Source organism: Corythoichthys intestinalis, chromosome 17 (assembly GCF_030265065.1).
Source record: "Corythoichthys intestinalis isolate RoL2023-P3 chromosome 17, ASM3026506v1, whole genome shotgun sequence".
Classification (NCBI taxonomy): Eukaryota; Metazoa; Chordata; class Actinopteri; order Syngnathiformes; family Syngnathidae; genus Corythoichthys; species Corythoichthys intestinalis.
The window spans coordinates 24201844-24223273 of NC_080411.1; the positions used below are offsets into that span (position 1 = coordinate 24201844).

General features: G+C 37.4%; 1 protein-coding gene across 2 annotated transcripts in view; it reads left to right on the plus strand.

Moving 5' to 3' along the window:
* Positions 1–20939, plus strand: part of LOC130905081 (A-kinase anchor protein 2) — a 149053-nt gene extending 128114 nt beyond the window's left edge. The window contains exons 11-17 of one of the 2 annotated variants that reach the window (XM_057818098.1): positions 6589–6951; positions 10071–10169; positions 10274–10375; positions 10505–11966; positions 13935–14113; positions 14613–14651; positions 18710–20939. In XM_057818098.1, coding sequence (XP_057674081.1) covers positions 6589–6951; positions 10071–10169; positions 10274–10375; positions 10505–11966; positions 13935–14113; positions 14613–14651; positions 18710–18817 — 2352 coding nt within the window. In that variant the 3' untranslated portion in view covers positions 18818–20939. The remainder of the gene's footprint in view (positions 1–6588; positions 6952–10070; positions 10170–10273; positions 10376–10504; positions 11967–13934; positions 14114–14612; positions 14652–18709) is intronic. The other variant, XM_057818099.1, reaches the window with a different exon arrangement.
* Positions 20940–21430: the final 491 nt, after the last annotated feature.

Consider the following 21430-nt stretch of genomic DNA (forward strand, 5'->3'; position numbering starts at 1 on the left):
CCCTCCCACTTCTATGGCCGTCAGTGGCAGCCAATGCCAGGCAACGAGGCAATTTTGGGCCATTTCAGGTCATTACGTGTTGATTTTCAGTCACTTCCTGTTAATTATGGGTCACTTCATGATGATTTTGGAGTACAAAACAGGAAGTGACCCGGAAATGAATAGACAGTGACTCAAACTCAACATGAAGTGACCTGTAAATGCCATAAAATGAACATAAAGTGACCTGTAAATACCCCGATACACGGAAAGTGACGGAAGAGTGGTTTTGAATGAACGAATGTTCTTTAGTTATTCCCAGTGTGAATGGATTGGGCGTCGAGCGCCATCTATGGCAGCCATATACTTAGTTTATGGTGGAAGATTTGGGTAGCAAGTTCTTGGTTTCTTATATTTGTTTTTTAAACAATGACACCTTTTTAAAACGATATCTCGATTCATCGGATGAGCGTATAGATAACCTTTCAGGATGCAAAATATCAAAATATATCACCATTTGGAAATTTTGTCACACCCCTAATATACATAAAGTATGTGTAATGTCAGTCCCTCAGTTAACCACCTATGTTAACACCGTTAGATGAATCAGAATCAGAATGAGTGGGGTGAAAAAGCATATTCTTATTGGAATTCGTGAAAATGCAAGTTTGATCCAATTTTGCATTTGTGACAGGTTATTTTGACACAATAGTTAAACAAAATAAGAGCAAAACATAGCAAACTGCAATGATTGCCATACATATAATTGTTTTTCAACACTTAGTGGCATGAAAATATACTTGTCTTATATACATATCTAACTTGCTAACGTCTTACATTTATACAATAAATTTACACAAACATTTGATACTAAAAAGACTAACTTTTTTTCAAATCCAGCTTTTTTATATATATAAAAAAACACAAATCATTGCGAAATTGTTTCACTTTAATTTCACTACAACTTTATATCTCAATTAGAAAATGTCAACAGTGAAGTTTCAAGATAGATGTATAAAACATCACCCAGCATATATAAAATATTGCATTATAAAACATTTCATTACACATGATACCAAGACAGACAAAACATATAACATATAAAATAGCTGCATCAAACATTTAATTCTAAAAAGTTATCTTGCAACAATGCATCTGAAGCAATAAATAGTTGTGAATGTATGTAATGTACAATTTCAACTTTAGCTGAAAGAATAATCAAACACAGCAAACATTATAGCACATTTTAAAAAATGCAAAGTTCTTATTTATTGTTTCATCACACGCTGTCATATCATTCTAGCATATTCTTGCACTATTTTTCATAGAAAATATAAAGTTTTGCTCAACAGTTATTTACTCAAAACTGTAGTTTTCATATTTAGTCACACACAAAAATATGTGAAGGATTTAAAATTTTGATCTCAAGGTCAATTTTCCATGCTTTCAGTTACTCAACTGGAACCATTTGATTATTGTCCCGTCGTATCTCTATGAATTCTTTCTTCAGGTCCCCCCACATTGTCTCATTGAAGTCCAGATCATATATGTGCTCTGATGCAGCATTGTTACTGTCATCACTGTCATGAGACAATGAAACACTTGTGGTGTCAGATAGTGTATCACTTGAGGACAATGAGGTACTTAGGTTCATGGAATTTGCATCGCCACGTTTCACTGTAGACCTAGAACTTACTTCAAAGTGATTGTTTTCTTCCTGCAGTGTATCTCCATTGAGCGGCATGTCACCATCATTTTCCCTGACAATCTTGGTCCTCAGACGCTTCTCCCAAAAGCTACTGCATCCTTCCTGTGGTTTTCCAAGCGCATTAGCCTCAGTGTCTTTCTTTTTACTCTCTGCTTGGACCTCATTGGTCAAATATTCCACCTGGTCCCAGAGAATCTTGTTCTCATTGCCCTCCGACTTGAGCTTTGCAGACAAGTCTGCTAGTTTTTGCCCTTGACAGTTTATCTGTTCCTTTGCCATTCTGAGCTGAGCTTTGAGGTCTTTAACTTGATTTTCCAGCGATTTCTTTTCTTCCTCATTGAAAACACTGAGGATCTTCTGTTTGGCCGAGTAATACCGGCCAAATGCTAATTCCCTCGCTCGGGATAACATTTTGTATGGCGCTCACATTAAGATGTTGAAATAAATGGTTGTTAAGTGTCTACATGAACTAATTTCAAGCTGTCAGCCATGACTAAAAATACTTGAAATGTGTGAAATGCATACAGAGCTATGATGTCATTTACAAACGACATTCCAAGCCTTTGTGAAGTCACACTTTCTAACTTCAGGAGCATCACCATGCCAACCCATAAGATGATTGACAGTGATTCTGACATTTGTGTGTTTTATATTATTATTTTAAAAATATATATTCATTTATTTTGTCAACTGTTTGTATGTATTTATATGAAATGAACATCCTCGGCTAAAAACAAATGCTGAGATAAACTATAATACAGTGGTACCTCTACATACGAATTTAATTCGTTCCAAACAAATAAATTATAAGTACAAATTAGAATAAAAATATAATAATAATAATGATAATTACGTCACGAATTGGGTTATGATTTGGCAGTTGTGTTTTGCATGCTGTTCCTGGACGCAACATGTGATTGATGACAGTGAGAGGTGCGAAAGAGATTTTACTTTCTCTTTTCATGTTGTTGGCGTCGGCTACAGTGTACAGTAGCCGTGTTGTGTTGCACAAGCTCTGACATAATAATTAAAAACTAGATGAAGCTGGCGACTTACTTGCCGATGTTACAATAATAATAATTGGCACATTATCTTATAAAGACTGGTGAACGGAGGTCGGAGGAGAACCGTCAAGATCGTAGACATATTCCGGCCCTACTGGTTCCCTGACGCGCACACCACGCTCATATTTTGCCATCATTTCCATCTTAATTTCAATGCTAATCCTTTTTCCTTTTTTCACAACCTACACCAACCTTCTTGGGACCCATGTTGATTTCTTTCAAAAGAATCCGTCCGTCTTGTGGGAAAAACAATGAAATTGCGACACAGTTTGAAATCGTGGTATTTCGAGCATTATGACGAGTCAAATTTTACATTAGATGTCGAAAGGATCGTATGTCAATGCGATTGTATGTCGAGGTACCACTGTACCTTATTTTTCTTATGTATATATTTTTTATTAATTCTTTGGCTGGACCAAAGGTATTCGGCCACCGGATTTTCCATGCTTCCCGAATACATATTGATGTTGCCGAGCAAGAAAATATATATTCATAATGAAACAAATTGTTGAAAAACTAAGTTTTGTATGCAATTTTCAACCACAATGAAAAATATAAATGTCCCCAAAATTTAAGATACTTAATTTTTTAAATTTTGCTCGGCAACATCCAATACTGTGTATATTTATTACACACTTATGTTCATCCTCAAAATATGAATCTTATCATAAGTCTATTGTGAAATTTCTGTAGAAATACAATGTTTAGCCTAAGGATTAGCCTGATTCTACAAGTGCCAAATTTGCACCTAAAGTAAATATATCATCCCGTTTATTAACTTCTAAAATCCATCATGACTATTTTCCAGTAAGTGGAAAGATGCTTTCAAAGAATGCTTGTCAAAGCATAGAAATGTAAAGCACTCTAACAACCTTTCTTCATAAAAAATGTTCGAGATTTTTTCAGTCACTCGACTGGAGCCATCCTGTTATCGTTTAGTCGCATTTCTGTGACTTCTTCATTTTGTATTCCGCCCCACAAACATTTCTCTTTGAAAAACAGATGTTTGTCATCGAAAGTCTTCCTTGATTCAAAAAACCTCTGATTCTGTTGAAGCATAGTTTTGCTGTTTTTCTCCGTCATCCTCTGACATTTTTTCATGCAACTTTCTGTTCCCTCTAATTTGGGAGGAAACCGGCTTTCATTCTCCTTATTACTTCCAGATTTTACCTCATTGGTCAATCCTTCATGTGGTTTTCCAAGTGCATTGGCCTCAGTGTCTTTTTTATTCTCTGTTTGGACCTCATTGGTCAAATATTCCACCTGGTCCCAGAGAATCTTGTTCTCCTTCCCCTCTGACTTCAGTTTAGCTGAGAGATCCGCTAGTGTTTGCCTTTGACTGTTTATTTGCTCCTTTGCCAACTGGAGCTGAGTATTCAGGTCTTTTACTTGATTTTTCAGCGTGTTTTTCTCCTCGAAGAAGACATTGAGTAGCTTCTGCTTTGTCAAGTGGTATCTTCCAAATGCTGACTCCTTTATTCGGGAAAACATGTTGAATTGATCATGAAGGTTTTTGCCAAGTGAAGAGACTGAAATGAATGAGCAACGTACAATGAGGTCATTCCATCAAGGGAACACAGTCTTTTGAGTTCCGACCCTTTGTGAGTCAGAACTTCATAGTCCCATAGTTTCACCATTACCATAGCAATTTCTTTGAGACTGAATCAAAACAGAAGCGGACCATATAATAAGAAAAAATATTGCACGCCATCGGAAGTGAATTTTACCTACCAAGTACCCAGTTTGGCATTATCTTTTACTTTTTTTTTTTACTTGACTTTTTTTTTTAAACTTTGGGGGAAGTTAAATTTCATACACAGAAAATGATGGGAAAAAAATAGAGTCAAAACATTTTATAAATGATGAAATAAAATTGCCTAAATAGTAGGGGTGCAACGGTTCAGTAAGCCCACGGTTTGGTTTGAACCTCGGTTTTGATCACGGTTTCGGTTCAGTTTCAGTTTGCTTTTTGCATTTTTTTTTTTTTTTAAACTGCCTTTATTTTGCTTTTAAGAAAATGAAATAAACACTTCAAAATGTAAACATGTTCGACTGTTAAAATGCCTCTTAGCTCTTTGGCTAGTTTAGTGACTGACTACTGAAATACACACACAGTAGTAAAAAAGTTACTTGGCAAAGTAACTGGTGTTACCTTGCATGTTTTTTTGTTTTTTTGGTTGTTTTTTTTTTTCAAAAAAAAAACAAAACAAAAAAACATAGTAACTTTTGCTATGTTTGGAGGTCATTTAATGTTCTGAATCAACCGTTAAAGTTGATCAAATTGCTCCCGTTTTTGCATTAGTTTCCTTCTGTCTACTTTTGACGTGAAATTTTTAAAACTGTTTCATCATTTAAAGATAGACTCAAGTCAAGATTTTGCCGATTTAGGAGTATTTTAGATAAAAAGTTACTTAGATTCACTAGGAAGGTTCACTACAACAGAGCCTTTCTGAGAAGTTTACTGCTCTAAAATGGCGGCTGTTTACTAACGCTACCGAGTCTCTCATTTCGCATGTAGTTCTATATGCATGAGATATCTAGGCGTAGGTTGTAGGCTGTCGGCTACAGTCAGGAAATATTGGAGCCACCTAGCCTAGCATCACGTTTGCTACAGCGTCACAACAAACACTCTTCCCTCTCCATGCCTCTGACTTTTCTCGCGTCATTCAACCAACGTATTAACGAACGGAGGAAAAAAACGTAATGCATGGAAAACGTACAGAATTTGAACGTAACGTACGGCGTACACATTTAAAAATCAGTGCTCACTTGTACAAATTACGCCGAGACCGTACAACTTGATATGTGTGAATTATAGTGGACCGTCACAGTTAAGTAGTAGCACTCTGTAGCACGGGACGCCCTACTATCAGTGGTCACGGCGAAACTATGTGCTTTAGCGAAGTCATCTTCGATGGCTTTGCTTGCCATTTCATAAATGTCGGGGAATACGTTGTTGGAGAAATATGTCTGCGAGGGATCAATGTAACACGGGTCAAGCATTGCAAATAAATTAACGAAGCCCGCCGTGTGTTTTCACCGGTGTCATCTCCGGGGTTGTCCTGCTCTGAGAAAGTGATATCTGTGGGTGATGCCGGCTGAGGTGCCGGAGTCATGTTATAATTGTTGCCATAAGCATAGGCAACAAGCGCTGAGCAATGCTTGCAAATTGGTTTGTTTTTTTTTTTTTCAATATTTTCTCTCCCTCCTATTTTGCTCCCCCACCGCATTGTAGTCCACGGGGAAACCGAAATGTTGCCACACCGCAGATTTGAAAGAAGCCAGTGCTTCCTCAAAATTCGGTCTCTCCACTCCTCTGCTCGCCATAGCTTTTTGTTTTCTTTCTTGTTTCACTTTCACTTCGCTCGTAAGCGAGAGAGGGCGTTACTCGGCTTCTATTACACAGGTGCTTGACAGCGATCGGACATTTACTTGCGGCGGGGCGGGAAATTCTCCACAGCTGTGCGTCACACACAGGCACACAGAGCTCGACCAATTCATTCTACAAGCGTTCGGGATAAATTAATTGCAAAACCGAAAAGGCGCGGTTCATAAAGGCGTATTGAACCGTACAGAGCGAACCGTATGGTTCGGCTTTGAACCGCAAACCGTTGCACTCCTACTAAATAGTTTTAATATATAATATACTTTGTCCTGTTGTCAAGTGAGTGGCGTTTCTGACATTGAGTACGTGATAAATCGAAAAAATAAAAGTGACAGTAATCATGGACCACGTCTACACAGTTACTGAGAGCGGATATAGTTGGTGCGTAAGACTGTATTTCCTCTGTCTGTCTTTATTTCAGTCTTTTATTTTACTATTTATTTTTTTCTCAGGAGATCTGCTACCTGGATCAGGTTCTAGATGCAGCCTCAGATGCACCCACTAATGGAAACTCTTCCCCATCAGCATGCACCAAACCAATTAACATAGATGGAAATTATTCATCTGTGTGTGTGTCCAATTCCTCTCCTGGTAATCATCAACCAATCATTGTAGAGGGTCAAAGACAAACCACTGTTCTTCATCAGGATGAATCCACTGTTAGAACCAATGGCCATATGCCAAAGGAGGATTTGAGCCACAGCAGTGCAAAGTTTGAGTTGAGAGCTTTTCAGGAGGACAGACGGCCAGCAAAACTCTTCACACCAGGAGAGGAGCAGCAAGTCAGAGTGACGAGGAGGCGGAATCCAGATGAGGTAATTGGGTCATCTAATCAGCGATGAATAATGTTTAGTAAACCAGAAATGGGTGGAGTGTTAAACTCCATTCGCTCTTGCATTCCCACAATAGAATGCCTTATTAAGTACATAAGTAGAAAGTATGATGCATTGCTGTGTCCTCCTGACCACTGTTGTTTTTGGCAGCCATTTTAATTTTTGTTTGGGTGAGTAAACCTCGGGGGTTCAGTGAAGGTTAAGAAAGGGTTTTTGTACGCTGACTAAATCTAAGCAAAGTGCCGTTTTAGACCAGGTTTTGCTCTCAGAATACAGACAGAGGGAACTGCATAGATACCGGTATTTTCGGACTATAGGGCGCACCTGACTAAGCCGCCACCCACCAAATTTGACACGAAAACGGCATTTGTTCATAGCTGAGCCGCACTGGACTATAAGCCGAAGCTGTTCCTGCTCTATTCTGCGATATTTACAACAAAACATATTAAGTGGTAACACTATATTTGACAACGGCTTCATAAGACTCATAAGAGCAAATGAACCACCACGAAGCTTTGAACCAGCTGCAAAGCTTCATTGCTTCCAGAAGCTTAATTTGGCCACCACTGCTCCTTTGGGGGAGACAGTCAACCTCTGCTGCCTCCTGCTGTCAACACTGTTGTTGTCCAACATCCATCCTAACATGCATTGCAGCGCTACAGATGTAAATAATAGGGGTGTTAAACGATTAAATTTTTTAATCGAGTTAATTACAGCTTAAAAATTAATCGTAATTAATCGCAATTAATCGCAATTCAAACCATCTATAAAATATGCCATATTTTTCTGTAAATTATTGTTGGAATGGAAAGATAAGACACACGATGGATATATACATTCAACATACGGTACATAAGTACGGTATTTGTTTATTATAACAGTAAATCACAACAAGATGGCATTACCATTATTAACATTCTGTTAAAGCGATCCATGGATAGAAAGACTTGTTGTTCTTAAAAGATAAATGTTTGTACAAGTTCTTGAAATTTTATATTAAAACCCTCTTAATGTTTTCGTTTTAATAAAATTTGTAAAATTTTCAATCAAAAAATAAACTAGTAACTCACCATTGTTGATGTCAATAATTATTTACACAATGCTCATGGGTGCTGAAGCCTATAAAATCAGTCGCACCCAAGCACCAGCAGAGGGCGACACAACTCCGAAAAACACAACATGTACACATTTCACTGTGCTGTCATTTTAATCTGTTTGAGCGGGGCATTTGTGCGTTAATTGCGTCAAATATTTTAACGTGATTAATTTTTAAAAATTAATTACCGCCCGTTAACGCGATAATTTTGACAGCCCTAGTAAATAACAATTAAAAATTCAAGATCCGTGCCAATTATTTCATCACTTACTGTTCCAGTGATTTCATTAATTGCTAGTTATGGTATTTGGTAACACTGTAATTCATAGTGGCGCCATAAGCCTGTCATAAGACCGTCATAATTATGACATGACTGCCATGAGCGTTAATAAATGCTTATGACAGATGTCTTTTTGTGTCATCCAGCAAATTATCTCACTTTTGAATGGATGTAAAGATCAAAGCTGGACATAAAAGGAGTTAGTGACATAATTCATAATGTCATTAACGCACATGATTGTGTCTGGTCATAATTATGACGGTCTTATTGCAGTCTTATGACACCGCTGTCAAAGAAAGTGTTACCTATTAAACCAAACAAATCAACAAATAAGCCGCAGGATTCAAAATGAGGGAAAAAGTAGCTGTTTATAGTCCGAAAATTACTGTAATTTAAAAAAAAAAAAAAAAAAGGTGTCATCTTACGCCATGAAAATAGTATGTGATGCAAGGATGCGACCATAAAGTGAGACTGTAGACATGAATACAAAAAAAAGAACAATGTAAAATGAAATTGTTTAATCTAATTTACCACGTCAAAGTCAACTGCAAAAGGCTAAATTATTTGTAGTAAATTTGAAATCTGGAAGAAATTTGAACAGGAATTAACTTAGATGTTAGCATTCTAGGTTTTGAATTCGTTAAAACATGCTTTTATGTAATTCCGAAGGGTTCAGTAAATGCACTTGTGAAACTCATGGGGTTCGGTACTTTATGCAAGATTAAGAATCACTGCTGTAGACAGTCCAAATACTGGTTAAAGCATGTTCTTTGTGATCAGAATATGCCCATATGTTCTTCCCATTACATAATATGTTGAAATTAGCAGCGCAAACAAGCTACAATATTGGCCTGAACTCAAAACTCCATTTACACCAAAAATGTGAAAAAAAATACGTATTAAAATTGTAACGGACTGTTTGCTGAAAAATATTTTAAAATGACTTCTTACAACTTCCCTTTGAATAAATATCACGGAGCGTGATATGAAATACCTTTCAGGTGCCAATTTAGATTAGTGGTTGGCTGTTGTTGCCACAAAGTTTGTTGTTCAAGGTCTCCAATAAGGACAATGCATTCTGTTCTTCTTTAGGTCTGATTATATTAATAATATGACCATATATCCTCGTGCCATTTCCAACAACCAAGCCTCCCTGCTGCCATTGTTTACCACCAGTCACCGGTGAGGGCGGAGGGTGCGCAGCATATGTCCAATGAGTGACACGACCAAACATGGCAAGGATGCAGGCAGACTAACTACATGTATAAAAAAGCAAAAGTCACGCATTGTGAACATATGACAGAAACTGTGTAGCATTTTTGTTTCATATCGTCTCATCAGATGAAAACTGGCAATCATCTTGCTGTATTATAGTCATTTAAAACACATTTTTAGCTTGTCATCATTATGTCACCAAATTTTTGGTCACATCTCTATTTTTGGTCTAAAACTTTTGAATTTTACAGACAAATGCATTTTAAGTAACTGTCGACTAGAACTAGACGATATTTGTATGAGATTTCGTCGACTAAAACTAGACGAAGACGAACACATTTTGAAATGACTAAAACATGACTAAGACTAATAAGTATATTTGTCCAAAAGACTAAGACAAAAATTTAAAGGGATGCCAAAAACAACACTGTTTCTGGGGCTAAAAAGACTTTAATTCCACATCATTTGGGGTCATTGTTGTATCAAGATCACTGATTACCTGTCCTACAGGTCCAGGAGCTGGAGCGTGAGCGTCAGGAGTTGATCCGAGATCAGGCAGTAAAGAAAAACCCTGGTATTGCTCAACGTTGGTGGAACCCTCCACAGGAGGTAGTGAACTATTAAATATTGGTTCAATTGTATGCATCAATTTCTGTAGTATTGATGAAATTCTCATTCAGGGGATGTTTGATTGATTTTTCTCATTGTCGTAGGTTCCTTTGGAGCAGCAGCTGGACCCTGAACAACTGGAGTCACTACGAAAATACCAAGAGAGAAAAACGCAGAAGCAGAATTCAACTTATACTTTCACACAGGTAGGAGACTGTTCCCTCCGAAAAATATTAGACGTTTAAATGAATTTGTGTACTGTAGTTTTTTGTCTCACGTTCAGGTTTTTTGACCTTTTGTTTGTCATTTGATGGCGATTGCTCTCTGACTTTCAGTCTTCTCATCCCCAACGGCAGCCCCAAGTTACTGGACCTCCTACACTGGTTACTTTTGACCCAGAGTTATTAAGAAAGGAAGACATTTTGGAAAAAAAGATTGACTTCTCGTCTGCCCGGAAGCAATTCCTACAAGGGGAAGTGACCAAGAATTCTATTGCTCCTCACATATACTCTGCAAGACCCTTCTCCAAGTCAGTACCCAAGGACAACCATGGGAGCAGCAACATTGTTGCAGAAACAGGAGAGTGCCATGTGACCTGGTCTGATGAAGGAGTTGCGAGAGAGTTTACCAGTGTTCGAGCTGTAATGACAAATCTAAGTGATGAAGACGAAGGGAAGATCCAGATGCCCCAAAGCTATCACCCAGAGGAGTCTGACTCAGGATTGGAAGAGTTATCTGTTCGCTCTCAGGACACAACAGTCTTTAGCTTGGATAGTGTTTCAGACAGTGGCGCCTCACTTCCCCCGACTCCTCTACCACTTACCCCAGTGTCGCCATCTACACCTCAGCCTGCTACACCAGTCAATGGGCGAACCACTGGAATTGCAGCAGAGGATGAGTTGGAATACCAGGCAGAAGTCCTTGTCCAAAATATTATCCAAAATGCCCTCTCGACAAGCGGAGATGACTGGCAGCCATCTCTCTCAAACTTAGATTCCTCGCAAATCAGCAGCCCTGAGTCTTCGACTTCAACAAGTAGCCCACTGCCAGTTTCTTCCTCCCCTCTTTCTTTCGGGGAAGTTGAACATCTCCAGTCACCTGTGTCCTCCAGCACTGCTACATCTAACCCATCTCCACAGCCAAACCGGCTTACAGAAGCGGAGGTGACTTTTCAGGAGAAGCCAACAGAAACACAAGATACTCTGCCCCAGCAACAGTCATCCAGCCCAATGCAGCCTTCACACTCATTTCCAGCTTCTCAGCCTGTCTCTCCTCCACGAAGATCCAAAGACGGAGGGCCAAGAATCAAAATCCAGTCTTCTTACACCAGAGCACTGGCTTCCTCAGCTCCAGCTGCTCCGGCTCCTTGCCCTGTGAGCACAATGAATGTACCCAGGCCATCCACAGTCTACCGTCCCCCTTCCCCGCCAACTCCGGAAAAATCAGAGTTCAGCTACTTTAGTAAGTATTCCGAAGCGGCTGAACTGCGCAGCACAGCAGTCCAGACAAAAGCCCCTGAGGTGGAAGTGGCAAGCGGGCCTTTCCGTCTTCGCTCCAAGAAACAGCGCACATTGTCCATGATTGAGGAGGAGATCCGAGCAGCTCAGCAGAGAGAGGAAGAACTGAAGAAACAAAGAGAGACACAACCTGCTGTTATTCCTCGTGTCGAGAACCCTTCCAATAGTAGTCAAGGTACTGCAAGAACAGGGATAAGGAAAACCACCATATCTCCAGCAGACAAGTTGAAGAGCAATAGCCTGCCAACTAGACTCACATTGACATCAAGGACAGCACCAGGTTAGTTATTTTACTAGCTCTTGTTCTACAAAAGTGTTAATGCCAAGTTTTGATGAATACCAACTTTTAGGTAAAAGCTTGGAAGCAGATGCTTGTTCATTCTTTACCGAATTACTATGAAATAAATCGTCTCATTACACAGGGTTCTCAACTTATAAACATTCAACTGCATTGTTTAAAGGTAAATAGGTTGATAAAGCACTGTTTATTGATTTAGTTACATTAATAACATGGTTCATTTGTTACAATGATTAACACAACACCTCATGATTTAGAATGCGAAGTTAAAAAAAAATCATGTTTCTGTCACTATCTGGCATTCTCAAACGTTCAACATTCCCAAATCAGATTTGCACAACCATTTGTTATAAACTGCCAGCTTGTCCATTTCAGTTCCAATTTAAGCAAACATCATGTTTTATGACGATTTTTTTCCCGTATAGCCTCCGTTTGACTGTTCAAATTTAGCACTAAAATATTATTTCATGTGGAGATTAAATACTTCCTCCCTTTTATGTTTGAGGGTATAATGGCAGGGCGAACAGAAATGCCCCTATGTTTACAGGTCAACATGACGGTTGCATGCAAATGGATATGGAGCGGTTTTAACCCCTTATAGCCTAATGTATCACATTTGATTAAGCCTGTCGCAATATGCAATAATTCCATTTATCGCACGATAAATAAAAATGAAGGCGGTAATTTTCCGCTGCGATTTATTGCCGTGCACGCGTGCGGCAGACGTGCTGTTAAAAGTTCGGATTCCTTGTTACCAACTGCGCAAAATGCATCTTCGTTCCAGGTCCTGCAAAAAATAGCGCCAGAGCCAATCGTTCCCATTATATCCCAACTATCCTACAAAAAAGTTTTTTTTTTTTTTTTTCAGAGCATTAAATGTATTGAATCAAATCGAAAATCGTGTCCCCCGTATCGAAAATCGTATCGAACCGTGACTTAACTGTATCGTTGCATCCCTATGGAACACCAGTGCAGAAGCTATGAGGGGAAAAGTTTTCATTTGCCTAAATGCTTAAGTTATTAACTGCAATTGTATATTTTTTTCTTGAAGAACACATTTTATTTATTCTGTGTTTCTGTGTGGTATTAATATTGTTGTCTTTAAGTTAAGAGGCATTCTCTATTGTTTTTAGTTGTGATTTCTTATTGCGTTTAAATGGCTGTACTTGATCTGCTAATATATAGTGTATTCTCACTGTGTTATTGTAAATTGGTTTAAAAAAAATTGGGGGGGGGGGGACGATAATATCGCATATCGCAATAATTTATGAGATAACTTATCGTACACTAAAATTTGTTATCGTGACTGATATACTTAGAATTTCATTATTTTGAGACTAATTTAGAATTTTGAAATTTAAAAAAAAAATGATGGATGCAAGTCAACATGTATGCATATGCAGGTTCCATGAGAAAAAAAAAATCTGGATTTAGCTAGGGTTATAGATATTAGAGCGCTTATTACACATATTCATTTTGATATTTCTTTTTTTACAAATTTGAAAAAAGTACAGTTAGGACCTTATTTTTTAAATTTTGGGATTCTCTGACAATTGATTCATGTCACAGGCTTTAAAGGGTTAAGATCAGGTGACTGACTTTTCATTTTACATTATGACAATGGTCAAATTGTTTTGTGAGAATGCTCTGAAATGTGTGAGACACACAAGTTTGAGAGTTGAGAACCCTGCATTGCATTTGTCAATAGCAGAATTTTTAATATATCTTGCAAGGATGGGCAAGAATGAGCTCAATTAAAGTAGAAACCAGTTTTGAAGGAGTGGAAAGAAGACAGAAATAGTTAAAGTAGTTGTTTTGTTGTGGTAGGTGTACATACTCTATCTTAAATAAGGGCAATTCGTGTGCCAATTGGATAATCAAAATGATCAGTGGATCTATTTGAATACTGTGCACTTGCTTTACGTAACCACTTTCATTTTTATGTTGTAGGAAAGATTGAGAAGGTTCGACCCGCTCCGCCAGTTTCACCTTCAACGTCAGAAGGAGCCCTATCTGATGCTGGCAGTGAGGACTCTGGAGGATCTCGGCCCAAAAATTTTATGCAGACTCTCATGGAAGATTATGAAACGCACAAGGTGAAGAGAAGGGAGAAAATGGAGGACAACAGTGTAAGTATTCGTTAAAATTGACATGCAAAGCCAGGTCAAGATAAAGAGAAACTTATTTGCTGTAGAAAGTTAATATTCACAGCTGTAAACTGTAAGAATGAGTGAGAGTGGGGTTTGCCCAGTAAATATTTCAGTTTTGCTTCGTCCTTAAAATGTATCTTCTTTGTGTCAAGCAACATCAGAATATATCAGGCAACAAACCAAAATTCTTGGTGCAGTGTTGGGCTTCATCAGGATTTGTCATTTCACTGGCTTCACTTTCATTTCCAGTCAGCATGAGGCAATATGCTAGCAAACCAATGGACATTTTCCAGCCTTCAAGCAGGAAATGAAACGAAAGTAGCAGACATAAGGGATTTTCTACTGCGTTTTTTTAATAAAACTGCTGATTTTGCATTTTGTAGGCCTATATAAGATTTTTGTTTGCGATTTTTGTCCATGGTGACATACTGTGTGTTGATTTCATTGTACTGTTGCTTCTCTCCTGCTGCTTACTCAGTATGCCCGTTTGTTGCTGGCTAATGAGGTAACCACTGAGGTACCTGTCACACACCAGAAACTGATTACTACCCATATTGACAGACCTGGGACAGACTGAACTGTACCTATACAACGTAACGCGAATCTCATAAAATGTGTGGATGTACTACCATGAATACAATGAGGGTTTGAAATTAATTCATGTTCATGTTCAAAACGCCAACAACTCGTGTATGATTTTGGTCTGCTAGGCATAGAATGTTCGCATTAAACAAAAATAGGTGTATTTAATCTTTTTGATTAATTTGCAATTTTGCATCTAAAAAGAGAAAATTATGTCCCAGGTCTGTGTGTGTGGTTCACTGTTTTCATGTACAGTGGTGTTGCTCATGCATGTGCTTGTGCTTGGATTTGGAATGACGTTTGACCCACTTCACTCGATGAATGCACAGAAAAATAGGATTAATCAAAGAATATTTTGAAAACATCAGCCATCATGTTTCCTTTTTATTGTTATTATTGTTAATTTAGATTACTAAAATGTACAGCATCTTTATATCACAAAAGTTGTTGCTTTAGGAGTGTTTTTGACATATTAGTTGTTGGCCAGCGAATTATAAATATAGTACAGTAAAAAGTATTTCTTGAACACAATATACAGTATTTATACTTAGTCTTTGTATGACTTGGTATTGGCTGCCTGTGTCTTGCTTACATAAACCCAAGAAGTATATTATCGTGTATAAAAACTTATGCTTACAAAGTAATCAAATTGAAATGTGTCCATGCATAGTTCTATTCTGGTTCTGAAATGTGTAGGAATTTCTCCAAAAATAAACTTAAACTATTACTCCTCAATTCCTCCAAAGTTGATGGGTGATGTCAAGTTTTAGTGGGTGAGCAACTATTTTTCCTAAATTTAGTGGGTCTGTCGTGTAGCAACCACAAAGCAAGCAGGTACTTGAATAATACTGTTTTTTATGTCACAGTGAAGCTAAAATCAGATCCACTTGTTTCGCAAGCAGTTTTCTTTCAGCCTTTTGCATTTAATTGAAAAAATGTATAGATGTCAAAGTTAAAACAGGTTACAGCCTCGCTTTGATCTGTTATTCACAAAATATTATTAAAATTGTATTTTACACATATTCGAATTAAATCATTATTCAAGAAACAAGTGCAAACAACATGTACATTAGTAGTTTCCTGTAGTCATTTTACAGTTAGAAACCTCTCTTCAGAAAAAAATGTACAAGGGATAACCTTGAATTTTTGCCTACACAGATCTATTTTTACTCTGAATTTAGTAGACTTTTCTATTTTGAGCTGTGGAGAGCTCAGACTTGTTACATGTTAACAATAGGGATGTGCCGATAACCGGGTTCAAGGTATACCGTAGTATGAAAATGTCACTGTTTCAAAACCGCAAATATTTTCCGCCATACCGTCCCGAAGGTATTAGCTATTTTTCATGTACCATAAATGAAGGGAGAAATCCCTTGCTTGCAGCTGCATGGCTCAACCCTCCCCCACCTGTTGTTGCTCAGTGTCAGTGAGTTAGCTGTGCTACACGATGGCTGGAGGAGGTGAAACTCTTGAACTTATTCCCCCCATCAAAGAATACGAAATTGCTGGTATGGGAATACTTCGGCGACAGAAGAGTTACAGAGGGCCGCGGCTAAGAGGAGGAGAGCCAACCGACATGTAAAACATGTTTGCAGAGGATGGCTGCCGAGGAAGCAATACCTTCAATTAGGGTTGTTCCGATCATGTTTTTTTGCCCCCGATCCGATCGTTTTAGTTTGAGTATCTGCCGATCCCGATATTTACCGATCGGATTGCTTTTTTTTGCTCCCGATTCAATTCCAATCATTCCCGATAATTTTTCCCGATCATATACATTTTGGCAATGCATTAAGAAAAAAATGAATACTCGGACGAATATATACATTCAACATACAGTACATAAGTACTGTATTTGTTTATTATGGCAATAAATCCTCAAGATGGCATTTACATTATTAACATTCTTTCTGTGAGAGGGATCCAAGGATAGAAAGACTTGTGACTTTGTATATTGTGACTAAATATTGCCATCTAGTGTATTTGTTGAGCTTTCAGTAAATGATACTGAAGACCATGAACAAATGCATGATGGGAAGTGGAACCATGACTGTGCGTAGAGCTACCAATGGATACATCTTCTCTGCGTTGGGAAATAACATAAGGTGTTAAGAAAAAGATCAATTGCTACCTTGCTTCCCCACATTGCTTCCCATGATATTTCTAAACGTAGGGAGAGGGATTGTAAGGCTTTAGCCAATTAAAATAAGGCTCCAAAGGCTGCCAAAATTCACTCTACTCATTTTACGCTGCCTTATAGCTCTCTATATAGGCAAAACGGCGCTATTACAGATGGAGTGTGACAATGCGTGAGTGGGTCGTGCAGCGCATGCATTAATTGCGTTAAATATTTTAACATGATACATTTTTTAAAAAATTAATTACCGCCGTTATTGGGATAAATTTGATAACCCTAGCTTAAGCCTAAACTAAAGACTGGATAAGTGTAACATATTATGTCTGTAACGTTAAATACATTTAGAAAACGATTTAATTAAAAACTATATATTATATTAAAAAAAGGCATGGCCGATATTTTTTTGCCGATTCCGATACTTTGAAAATGACGTGAGCGGACCCGATCGATCGGCATCACTACCTTCAATATGATTTTGCATTTATGCAAAATTAAAAGTTAGTAAACACCATCATGAATGTTTCCCACCAGCTACGAGAGTTAACTCCAGCATGTTTAGTGTGTCTAGCTGTGGTAAAAAGTGTTTTTTCTCTCTCTGGCTACTGTCCATTGAGAAAGGGTGTGTATAATGTAAACATGATACGAGTCATACGCACATGCTTTTTATGAACAATAATTCAATTATTTTTGTTCTGATGATAATAATGTTAAACTGTTCCTTTGGGTTTATGGCTACGCCTACCTAAGGGACTGCATTTATTTTATTTAGAGTATTTGTATTTTTTTAAATTTATTTATGTTAACTTAACGTTATACTTATGTTGCAATTTGCTAATATGTGTTGAAAAATAAAAATCCCGTTTAATGGAAAAAAAGTTTTGTTTTTTTTACCCAGATATCTCAAAGTAACACATTTTAAAGTTGTAATTACAATACCGTGATACTGTGAACCCGTGATATTTTTGCTTAAGGTTATCATACCGTCAGAATCTCATATCGGCAAACTCCTAGTTAACAAGCATGACAAAAGATACAAACAAAAATAATGCAAGACAAAAATACTTTTCTAGTCTTGAAGATATATTTTTGAAGGAAATTATGCATTTACAATACTGACAAGTGCATTCATAATTAATTAATTGTATACTTTCAACCAAAATATTGCATCCCACCGCCTTGAAATGAGCTGCGCATTATTGATTCAAATGATAATCCTACTGAATTGTAATCCCACTAACCAATTTGAAGCGCTCTATTTTAAAATCAAATCATTCCTGAATTGTTTTGCACCCCATGTATCGAGATACGGTACATATTGAATCGTCTTTATTAGGGAGATGCACACCCCGATTAAGGATTGTTATATTTTCTGCATTCTTTGTTCACAATACACTAGGCAGGCTTTCCTAAGGCAAAGCTACAGTAAATGGTCATTTTAAATACACGTCTAAAAAGATTTTGTCTTGTATGGTTTGAGTGCAAACTTTAACTGCGAGTGGAGTTAAACTGCTTGAAACATTTTTTATCTGCGGAAATTCTGCTTGTCGTGAATTAAGTTGGGCTAAATTCACTACCATCTTATCTCAAATTTTTGCACGGAACGCCTAGCAAAACAAACAAAAAATCATTCAAATGTCTTTTCGCATCACGAAAGAATAGTATACTGGGTCACTTGTTATCCAAAGGCTTCACTGTATATAGAAAACGGTAGTAGTAGAATATGTAGTGGTGGTAGTGAACCAAAACCTCCCACTGTGGTTGACTGTGCATGCTAATGTCAAAGAAGGCATGTGTAGCAGAGAAATTATGCTGCCAGTAGGTGCAGTAAACAGTGATTTTTTTTTTTCTTTTTCAAACAGGTGTTGGAGGCCACTCGCATAACCAGGAGGAAAAGTGATATGGCACTCAAGTGGGAAGCTGGTATATATGCCAATGAAGATGGAGAAGAAGAGGAGGAAGAAGAGTAAAAAAAAAAGGATGGAGAAAATAAAGGACAGGCAGAGGAAACAATATTTATTTTACTATTAGTGTTCTGATGATCACATGGCCCTCTTGTCTGACCAATGGAGCGCAACAAAGAAGTTTATCAATTAGTGAGTTTTTGAACTTGGATTCTGCAAGTGTATCGGAATGTAGGTGACGAAAGTGAGACAAAAGGAAGGTGAGGAGAGAATTTTCATTTGGGATGAAAGTTTTATAATTGTGGTTGCTAAGTATTCATAGCAGATGACTTGGATACATAGATTTTCATTTGAAAGGTTGCCTGAAAGTCACTGAAGGGCTTGTGTGCTTGACGACCGCCAGTCGTCCACTAAATGAGTCTAGACATGAAGTTAGAACTTTTGATATTCATCTTCAATCCATGTAGGAGGAGGCTGTGTTTTTCTTAAGAGTTTCATCTTGGAAAGTGCTGGTTTTTGGACATCCTTTGCCTTGGATGCATGACACATGTAATGATATACTGTAATCACCTATCCCGTAAAGCCAGTTTGATTGTTAGAACAAGAAGCAACAATTTATGATAAGTTATGCTTTGTCAATTCTCACTAAATATTAGTGACTACATCTGTACTAGATTTAAATAGGAAGATGGCAAGGTCAGGCTTGTTTATCATCACTTTTTAAGATCAGGCGACTGACTTGTATAACATTATATACTCAGTAGGCATATATAGTCTACAATCACTTATTTTACCATTGGTTTGTTGACAGTGTCTTTTGTAAGCTGTTCTTGTATAAAACTGAGGTAGGGTTATGTATTTGACAGATGCACATGTATTCCAGTGTACTTATTATACTGTATTTGCTAGCTTACCATGGTGTCATGACAAATGTTTGAGAGAGCAAACCCTTTTATAAAAAGATGGAAAAGAACGATTTTGCCTGTTTAAGAAAATAGTATAGAAGAAAAACACTTGTTTTCCATCAATTCTATACAGTATAATGAAACCCATTGATTGAATGTGGTCATCGGGGATGAATGTAAAACCCAGAATTATGTTCACGTGTTAACAGGAACATAAGGATTGAAACTCAATTAAGATTGTTTATACTTACGCGTGTTTCTATGCCACTTGAACTGAAAAGTAGCAGGAATAATCTGCTGTTTTCGTTTTTTAGATTGTTGTATATCCCAGTGTGAGAATATCAAGACTGGATGCTGAGAATGATTTGAAACCAGTGGCCACCATTTTGATCTGCCAGAGTGTCTTGTCCAAGTGTCCTTGAGCTGGACACTGGCCCGCCTGCCCCTATGCTTACACACAACCGAATGTATTTATTAAGACATTAAAATAGCTTTAAATTACTATTATTCTTTTTCATCTATGTCAAAAAAAAAAAAAAAAACCAGAGCGTAAGCTAAAAGTGCCGAGGTGTTTCGCTCTAATAAGGCTTCCCGTTTTTTAAAACACATTTAATAATATATTAAGGAAAAAATAATGTTAATGACGTGTCCCTTCTGTTGTAATCCTAATGCAATTTGCCATAGGTACAGGACAAAGGACAACGTAAGCCTGCCAAATGTTGACAAATCAGTTACTTTAATGGTTATTTTAAAAGTGACTTCAAAAATATATTTTAAACACTTGCTGTGATGAAGTGGGTTTTTAAAAAAAAAATGCACTCCAGAATGAATAAATTTCAGAGCATAATAATATGAGTGGCTTATTCAGATGCTTTCCTAGCATCAGTTGCTTCTTACATGTTGTTGACTTTAAAAACTTTTGGCAACAAAAGCTTTTTTGTTTTGGTTTTTGTAGCCTAAACCTCCCAGTGTCTAACTATACAAACACATACCGTCTTTGGCTCTGCGTCATACAAGCTGCATTGAATGTGTGTGTGTGGAATTCTAGATGATGAATATGCAGCTTCTTTTGTTTGAATTCTTGATGCAGAGATGATTTATTTATCTTTGGAACGATGGTAGCTTGATTTTCAACCTGAATCGCTTCAGTGTGTGACGATGCAATCTATGATCCACATTATAACCTCTGTCCTTATGTTAACCACTTGTATGTTTATATTGTGCACCAATTTATAGCACGTGTATGGTTCACAGTTATTTGCCTATTATATATAAATATTTTCTCATTAAATACAAAACTTGAAAACCTTTTGAGTGGTTACTGCGCGTCCATATTTACAGGCTTGCATCCAAACAGCATCATTTTAGCCAGATCTAATTTAATACTGAACTATTATGTTAAACAATATACCATGCACTCCCACTGCATCTGCTATGGTGGCTCATTTTTTTTTGCTTTATTTTTATATTTCATATCAAAGAATGTGTGTGGTCATAAATAATTATATGGTTTTGCATTCAAAATTACTTTTTTCATCCATATTGACCTGCTTGTTTGTGTAAAAAAGTTTTAATCCTGAGTTGAACATTGGCCCGATTAAAAGTTAATTTTATTTTGAAAATCAACAGGATATTTTATTCTGTTGCCAGATCAAACTTACACTTATGTTTTTACTGCGCTCCGTTAGATTGTTGCATTTTTCTTGAGGCATCCGGCATAAATAGAAGCCTTGCATATATCCTCCGACCAGTGGAACAGCAATACAAACCTGGG